Source organism: Monodon monoceros, unplaced genomic scaffold, assembly GCF_005190385.1.
Source record: "Monodon monoceros isolate NGI ecotype Baffin Bay Population unplaced genomic scaffold, NGI_Narwhal_1 Super_Scaffold_5, whole genome shotgun sequence".
NCBI lineage: Eukaryota > Metazoa > Chordata > Mammalia > Artiodactyla > Monodontidae > Monodon > Monodon monoceros.
In genome coordinates, this window is record NW_021703782.1 from 114,332,423 (window position 1) to 114,341,405 (window position 8,983).

Here is an 8,983-nt window from a genome sequence, read left to right on the forward strand (position 1 = left end):
CGGATGAAGGCCTTGCCGCACTCGTTGCACTCGTAGGGCCTCTCCCCAGTGTGGATCCTCTGGTGCCGGATGAGCAGCGAGCTCTGACTGAAGCCTTTCCCGCATTCCTTGCACTCGAAAGGTCGCTCCCGGGTGTGGACGCGCTGGTGGCGGATCAGGTCTGAGCTGTGACAGAACGCCTTCCCACACTGAGCGCACTTGAAGGGCCTTTCTCCTGCGTGCGCTTTCTGATGCTCCACAAGATCCGTGTAGAGAACGAAGTCCTTCCCACACGCGTTACACACGTAGAGTCTGTCTCCGCCGTGAGCGCGCGGATGCTCCACGAGGTGGGAGCTCTGGCCGAAGCCCCTCCCACACTCGTCATGTCTGTGAGATTTCTCCCCAGCCTGAGAAACCTGATGTCTGACCAGGTCCGAATTAAATGGGAAGCTTCCGCAAGCCTCGCGCTGGTGGGCCTCCCCTTCGATCAGCTCTCTCTGAAGCAGGAGGAGGTTTGAGCTCAGGACGGGGCTTCCTCCTGACTTACTGCCCACCTGCGCTGCCTCTCCTGTTTGGATCTTCCAGTGGGTAACTGTCACCTGCTTGAAACCTCCCTCCTGGGAGGGGCAGCTCCGCAGGCTCTGCCCGTCCAGGTTTCCCAACAGCCCCCCTAATCTGGGTTCAGAGCCCCCACCAGGCGCAGGGGCAGCGAGCTCCATCACTGTGAGGGCTTCGGACACTGTCTTCTGCAGATTTCCATGCTCAGAAATTCAGGCTCCGGAGTCACCTTCTAGTCACCCGTCAGTCTGCAATCAAAGAGAGTACGGTTATCTTTTCCCTTCCTTAACAGACGGGAATCTGCTGGAGCGGGAGGGCGGGTAGCAAAACGCATATCCAAGGAGTGGGAGAGAGGAAAATGTTCCCTCTGCCCACACTCCCGGCCCAGCACCGTGCTCGGCTCACCCCGCCGGCCTCTCCGCTGGCGAAGGCCTCTTTGGGCTCCACCGCTAACACCAACTCCAGGGGACAGGCTGGCCGATGGCAGATGGGCAGGGATGTGGCTTGGACTCCACTCAAAAATCAAGACATATTCCAAAGAAACACAGATGGATTGCTCTTACCACCTCTGCGCTGCCCCTCCTTCCCCAGCCTAGATGGTCGGTGGGATTATATTCATTTGGGGTATGTATTACACTCATTCTCTTGCATATCAGTCCTAACTCCCCTGCCCTTCCCCTCCTCTATGCTTGTGCGGGAAAACCCCAACTCGAGTAAAATTCAGCTTCCTTCCTGATCGGTGTCTGCAGCCCTGCCGACTCAGTTCTCTCTACATTTATAACCAGTTGCCTAACGGACCCTGAGAGCTGCCGGCAATTCCTACACTTGGCCAACTCCCCCGTAAGATCATCTCCTGGTTTCTCCTCTCCTCTCAAATGTCCAACACGCCGTCCTTCTTCTCAGGGACGATGACCTTGCGTCTTCCTTCAGTGAGCAAATAGAAGCAATGAGACGAGAACGCCCGCTTTCTCCCACATTTACCAACCTACCTGTGTTTGCGCCCACACCACACCCTCCCTCTTCACAGGGTTAAATGTCCTTGATCGAATCCAAGGTAAAGACGTCCACCTGTGCACCCCCGGCCCCGCCCTGCAGAAGTCTGGGGTTGGAATGTTCACCACAGCCCTGTTCATATCACCAAAATATCCATCAACAGAAAAAAGGGTAAACTGAGGAGTCCTCCAACAAGGGAGGAATGCATAGCAATGAAGAGACCTGCCCCACACAAAAGCACAGGTGAACCTCACAGATGTAACGGTGAGCCAGAGTTCATATCGTATGATCCTATTTACACAAAGTTCAGAAACAGACAAAACCAACCATGGTGGGAGACTCGAGTCAATGATGGTCTCTAGGGAGATCGTGGTTGGCAGGGGGTGCAGGGAGGCCTCAGGGTTCTGGTGACCTGCACGTGGGCCTCGCTCCACAGGTGTGTTTGCTTTGGAAAAGCCTGTGCTTATTTAACCTCCCACGGTCTCTGGGACGCTGTGCCCAGCACCCTTCTCCCGCTCTGGAATTCTCGCACCCGGAGCTGAGCTCCGTTGCAGTCACGCCCCCTCCGTTGCGAGCCATCCATCGCTATGTAACAGTTCACCTCAGACTTCCAGCAGAAAAGGGACCCAGCTCCCATCTCACAGGGCCGTAGGTCGGAAGCCCAGCCTGGTACGACTGGGGCCCCTGAGAAGGGTCGCACAAGGTGTCAGCCAGGCTGAGATCTCCTCTGGAAGCTCTGGGAAAACGTATTTCCACACGCTCAGGTTGTTGGCAGAAGGTGGCCCCCTGCGCTTGTGGAACTGTCCCCGATCACTGGCTGGTAGCCCCTCGGGAGCACCCGCACCTTCCAGGCAGGAGCAGCTCAGACGCCCTGATTCTCTTCCGTGACCAGCTGCAGAAAGTCTGCTTTCCGAGGGCTCCCCGACTAGCCCTACCTTATGTCAACTGACCGCCAGAGCCCTCCCTGGCAGCCGGGAGGGGTGCACAGTCGGGGCCATCTCAGGACCCTGCCTGCCACACCCCAGCTGGGGCCCAGCCCACGACAGAGCGCAGAGCACCCCAGTCTCCACCTGGGGCAACTCGGAAGGGTCACCCAGCCCCAAAGCTCCACTGGGATGTGCCTGGGCCTGTTTCAAACCCACTGCCCGATCCCTCCTTCCTCACAGGTGCATCCCCGAGCGTGCCCCCCAGCTGCGCCCACTTCCCAGGAGCTCCGTCCAAGACGACCCTGCATGATCACCTCTCACCCCAAATCTGCACCAGTGGGAAGCAGACCAGTTGCTATGCAGCCCCACAAAGCGATGCCCTCCAAAACCCATTTCCAACGTGGCTGCCAAGGACAAGGATGTGCCCCTGAGGGCACAGCCAAGCAGAGGGGAGCAGCCCGGGGGCAGGAAAGCGGTGTAACCAGGTAACACGAGCTCTAGGGCCGCAGGGCTTCTTCCCAACAGGCTGTTCTTTTTTCTTCGCGAGGGGCAGCTCGCATCAAGTGCACACATCTCGATGAACTCCTGGCGTACACCTGCCTAACCACCAACACTTCCATAGCCCAGAGGCTCCCCCTCCAAGGGGAACCATCTCTATTATTATAGGTGAATTCTGCATGTTTTCTATTTCAATTAAATGGAATCATACAGTTATGTTTTGTGTCTGCTTTTTATTCAACACGTACCCACTTTTTATGGAGATAGAATTCACACACCATAAAATTCACCATTTTGAAGTGCACAATTCAGTGCTTTTTAGAATACCCCTAAGGGTGTAGAACGTTCCACATGATCTAATTACCTCCCGGGCACTGTCATGCCCCCACCATGTGTCTGCTGACGCTGAGCGCCGCACTGGGGAGGCCACTTGTGTGGCACAGACCTCACGGTGTGCGGCCTCCACTGCGTGAACACACCGCCGCGCGCCTTCCTCTCTCCTATCCACCAACACCGAGGGGCTGGCAGCTCGGGCTTGGGGACAGAGCTGCCGTAACCGGTCCTGTGCTTGTCTTCTGGTCGACAGAGGTGCTCACTTCCGCTGGGTCCTGGGACGCCTTCGCTTCAGTGGCCACCAGTTCAGGCCGCCCTTGCAGCCTCCACTGGGAACTGCAGCCGCTGTGGACCAGCGACTGCTGTGGGCTTGGGGTTCTTCCCCTTCCTGAGTGGGGGCATCTATGTGGTGGGTGAGGAGACAGCTTTTGGGGAGGCCGGGACTTGTCTGAGTTTAGACTGTGACCACGTGAAGAGGCCCTGGTGCCGGGAGAAGGCCACACACAGAGATCCTGGCTCTGGGCGGGAAGCAGTAACTGAGCGTGACCTGGTGTGGGACCCAGGGTGGCCGATGGGGTAAACTGTGGCAGAGACACACTGCCCGGCGTCCCTGCTTCCTCTGAGTGATTGAAACCCCTCCAGAAATTTTAGTGGACACACAGCAGTGAATGACTTCATTTCCTGAAGTTCCCTGAAGTGAGGTGTGACCCTGTGACTGATTCCAGCTGTGAGACAGGAATGGAAGGGATGTGCGCATGCCACCCGTCTCCCACCCTCTCGCCCACCTGCGGTGACGTATGGTAGGCTCCAGGGCGCTGGAGGGGCAGAGCCACCCACCTGCCTGTGAGATGGAACACGAGAAACCAAGTTTCCTGTTGGAAACACTATTTTTGAATCTGTTACAGCAAAATGAACCCATGCTTAAATACTGCTATTAGACAACGTGACTATTCAGATGCAACGTTCCCTGTGATGATAAAGAAACTGAACCCGCAACCAAGAGCTGACAATGAGGATGAGAAGCTGAGCACAAGTCTATGCGAGGCATTTCTCTCCGTGTGAGATTTGCAACACAGCTTCCTGGAGCAGCAGCCCTCTTGGGGTGCCCTGTGACACAGCATTTACGACCACTGCCTGGTGACGTTCGCTGAGAATGTTCTTCCGAGTTAAAGGCCCACTAACTTGGTTTAAAATCTTTTCTGCTTACAAAAATTACTTTTAACTAGTTATTTTTTCAAGGTATAAAGGTAAACTATGCTATTCAAGAAAAACTTAAAAAATAACAATAAAATTACCCTTAACCCCACCACTCAGATTACACATGGGCATTTTTCCTCTAGTGCTTTTCTGCACCGATGTATTATGAAATCAGGACCACACTCCTCAGTCTCATAGCCTGTTTTACTTCACTTTTATATCTTGTTAATTCTTAGCGATTAAAAACATAAGATACACATTGTAAAAATATTTCAAGGGGTAAACATAAAGTACAGACTATGATAACCCCCAGCAATCCAACAGAGAACCACTGTTAGCCGTTCAGTTTATACACATTCATCCAGACCTCTGATTAAACAAAAACAATGATACATTTACTTAGGTACACACGATTTTCAGATATAAACATGGGATCACACTGTACCCATCCACCTGCAACACTTTCTGGCATTCTTCAAGTTCATTCACACAGGTGCACCTGGCGTTCTGAGCAGCAGCGCCGCCAGCACAGGCGCTCAGAGGCCCTACTACACACCAGGCGCCACAGGCAGACCATCCCTGTGCCTCTGGTGTCACGAGGAAGGATGCTCCCTGACATATTCTGCCCGCTTCTCTTCCCCAGACAGGTGGAAGGAGTTAGCCAAATGAAAGGTTTGAGAGAATAACTAGGCATGCAGCACCCAACCTCTTGGACAAGGTGTCCAGCAGGCAGGACAGTGTCTAACCAGCACTCGCCTGAGAAGTCCAATGTCACTCCAACCTAGGCTTTGACCAATAGTGAGGTGACCTCTCGCTCTTCATGGGCCTCACTGGCGCAGACCTGGGAGGGCAGGAGGGCTGCTACCGATGAGGGCCCCTCAAACCCCAACCAGGCAGTGCTGAACGGGCCTGCATGGTCTCAGGGACACCTCCAAACCTTGTGAGGCAGTTATTACCTCTATTCTTTACTTCACAGACGCTGAGAAAGTCGGTTACCCAAGGCTGTGAAGTGGCAGAGCTCAGGTTCAGAGCCAGGCCTGTCTACCTCCACTGCCCACTTCCCGCTGTTGAAGATTTTTTTCCCTTCCCAACTATGATGTCACTTTTACAGATATTTTGCTTAGATCAGCTGGGATTAGTATTATAAAAGTAAGCTTAGGGCTTCCCTGGAGGCTCAGTGGTTGAGAGTCCGCCTGCTGATGTAGGGGACACGGGTTCGTGCCCCGGTCCGGGAAGATCCCACATGCCGCGGAGCGGCTGGGCCCGTGAGCCATGGCTGCTGAGCCTGTGCATCCGGAGCCTGTGCTCCGCAAAGGGAGAGGCCACAACAGTGAGAGGCCCGTGTACTGCAAAAAAAAAAAAAAAGGGGGGGGGGAAGACTTGGTTTTTTGTTTTGGAGGTGATATTTTCTGATTTTTTTGTTCAAAATGACTGTTATACCATCTGAAAACAGGCTTGCATATACTTACAAGAATATAGCTTTAAAAATGTATGCCTTTTCATGATTTTCATAACTTTTTTTAACTTTAGAGGAAGTTTTAAAAATTAAATATACCTTGCTTTGAATATACATTTATCTTAAATTCAGCAATCTTTCAGTTTCTGCTTAGCTCCTTTTTCTTCTGTGAATTCAAGCAAAATTAAATTGATACTCTTTCATTTAAAGAAACCTGAATGAAATGAACAAAGGAAGTAAAAATACGCCAGACATCTGGTTCCATAACATCCAAGGCTAATGTGGCCCACTCTTCTGTTATATAGAATTTGCTGGACAAAATATAACATGAAACTGTCTAAATACACAGTTGATGCTGAGAGATGCGGCAAGCCTCAGTGCTGCGAATGAAGTGGAAGCTTAGCCTGGGAGTGGAGCCTGTGAGCAGCCCAGAGGGGCTCAGAGATGGTGAGGGGGCAGTGCCCGCTGCAGGCACTAGAAGCTGTCTGCACTGGTGAAAGGGCGTTACAGCCTTGGGCTTACAAGTTAGCCAAGGTCGCTGTCTGCTGCTTACAGCCTAAAGAAAGGAAGCAGGAAGGTTTGCAAAGCTTCACCCTTGGGAATAATGGGAAAAAGAGAGTAAAAAGACACACGAGGAAGACACGGACTAGAGCTCCAGGAGAATCTGCACCTCTGTGCTGCCCTGCAGCCGCCACTGTCATCAACCTGAGCTTCTGCCACTGCAGCCGTGTTGGGGACCGAGTGCCTGGCGTGTGCTTTTCTTCTTTCCTCACAACCATCCATGAGGTTTAGGGAGGTGACTCGTTTAAGGCTGAGCCAGCTGCTAGCTTCTATCTCCTCCTCCCACCCCACCCCATGGCCATTTGGTTTTTGCTGCCAGGGCTCTGCCCAACGATGCCAATGGTCTTCTCCTTTCCTGACAAGTTCAGTGCCCTTTCAACAGTCATCTTCCACAACCCGAGGCAGCACTGGACATGCCTGACAGCTCCTTGAACTGGTTCAAGGCCTCGCCCTGTTTCTGGGTCAGCTGCTTCCCTGAGCACCCCTTCCATCACTGGCTTGTGAATGTGGTCTGGGGCTTCTCAGCTCAGCCTTGCAAGCCCCATCGTCCCCAGGACCTTTCCAGGAGAGTCAGAAATCCATCACCATCACTCCAGGAAGGGCCGGAGCCACCAAGTTAGGCTTGTAAAAGTACAGAGACCCCTCCCCACTCATTTCTCTCTGTATTCTCCATAAGAGGGATGCTGCAGTTATCACCATTATTAAGATACCGTTACAATGTTACATCTACAAGAAGTCCCACCTCTGTGGACAGGAGCAAGGTATCGCCTGAAGACTCGGTTAGATTGGCATCTCTCAGACCCTAGGTGGGCAAAAGACATTTCTGTCATTCATTGGGACTGGAGCTCGGGGAAAGGATGTGCTGCAGAGAGGCTACTGCAGCGTGATGAGCTCTACAGACAAACTGCCTGAGTTCAAACTGGCCTCCAGCTAACATTCCTGGGAAACCACAGGCATGCTACTCAGGCCCTGAAGATCCCATGACCACCATGCAGCCACTGCATGAGGGGGTAAGACGTCCAGGACATCAGCAGAGACGCCCACCAGGTTCAGATACGACTCTAGAAAGGGAGCCTTCAGGGGAGAGCTGGGACAAGCGCAGCCCATCACCTCTCCCCACCTGGGAGTTCTCCTTCGGGACCAGGGCTGGAGGAGATCCTGTTCATCACTTCTACCCCCACCAGGGCAGAGGTGCCGGCTCTGCATCTCCTCCAGCACAAAGAGGCTCGAGGGCCCCGGCCACTTCCCCAGCATCATTTGGAGAGCTCCCTTGGACTCTTGGGAGAGGAGGCAGGCTTAGAGCAAAACAGTAGTACTAGCCGCACCTGTGTCCCCCACCCCGCGCCAGGCCACCTCGGAAGGGCTGGTGGGCTTGAGAACTGCGACACAGACGCTGAAGCTGGAGGCTCTACGGCTTGGGTGTGTGACCCCTGGAGCCAGAGAAAGGAACCAAGAGAGTGCAACCGGGTATTCACCCACACGACGTTCCTTAGGGAGAGAAGCTGCGGGCCCCGGGCCGGACTGCAGCCCAGCGGGGGCGGCCGTGACGGCTGCCAGGAGCCGGGCTCACCGTGGCCCAGGCTCCGGGACCCCCGTGCGGGCCGACCGCGCTCAGCCCGCCCGTCCGCCCGACCGGAGGACCCTGCCGCCCCCGCCCCCGCCCGCGGCCCGGAACGCGCCACTCACCCGGCGCCCAGCGGCGAGAGGACAGCGCGCGCCCCACACGCGGGCCGCTGGCCGCCCGCCCCGCTGGCCTGCTGACAAAGCCCGCACGGCCGCCCGCACGCCGCGGCCGGAAATCGGCCCGAGGCCCCGCCCGGGGAGCTTCCGGTGCCGCTCTAGGCGCGCAGAGACCAGCCGGTCTCTCGGTGGTACGGACCTCCGGCCGGCCGCGGGCTGCAGGGAGCCCGTCAGGGAGCCGGGCAGGGGGCAGAGCAGGACGGCATCTCCCGCGCCCCCGCAGCCTTGAGCGCCGCCTGCCCGCCAAGTGTGAATGGCTGACAGGGGTTGTGTCTCCCGGGAGCTGTAAATGCTGGCGTTGAGAACCAGGCGGAGCTCCCGGCGCCCAGCGGCCCCGGGCCCCAGGGCGTGCGTCCCCCCTCCACCTTCGGGCACGGGCCGGGGGCCGCTCCTCAAAGAGGCGAGGCCTGGTGTGGCGCGGGCCGCCGAGGGCTTCCGCCTCCTTCCCGTGGCGGGCAGCGCTTCCCAAGCCTTCCCGCAGAGGCTCACTCCAAGCCCACGAGGAATGTCCTCCAACATCTTCCTTCTACGGACCAGGGACTGAAGCTGGAGAAGTCAGGTCACTTCCTCGAGGTCACACAGCTAGTGAGTGGCCAGGCCGACCGCCTCGAGGGCCACGCTCCTGCCCCGGCCGTGCGTTTGGTCCTGCGGGAGCAGGAATGGCCGCTGGGGACAGTCGCGGGAAATCCCGCTGATTCCCGCCCCCCACCCCCCCCCACCCCCCCCACCCCCCCACCCCCAG

At 55.9% G+C, this 8,983-nt stretch overlaps 1 protein-coding gene across 1 annotated transcript in view; it reads right to left on the bottom strand.

The window, feature by feature from the left end:
• ZNF623 (zinc finger protein 623) overlaps nt 1-8,283 on the bottom strand; it is an 11,974-nt gene extending 3,691 nt beyond the window's left edge. The window contains exons 1-2 of the mRNA XM_029202282.1: nt 8,188-8,283; nt 1-785 (exon numbers count right to left, since the gene is read on the bottom strand). The exon at nt 1-785 is cut by the window's left edge and continues 3,691 nt beyond it. Of these exons, the coding sequence (XP_029058115.1) occupies nt 1-698 (698 nt within the window). The 5' untranslated portion in view covers nt 699-785; nt 8,188-8,283. The remainder of the gene's footprint in view (nt 786-8,187) is intronic.
• Between the last annotated feature and the right edge of the window lie 700 nt (nt 8,284-8,983).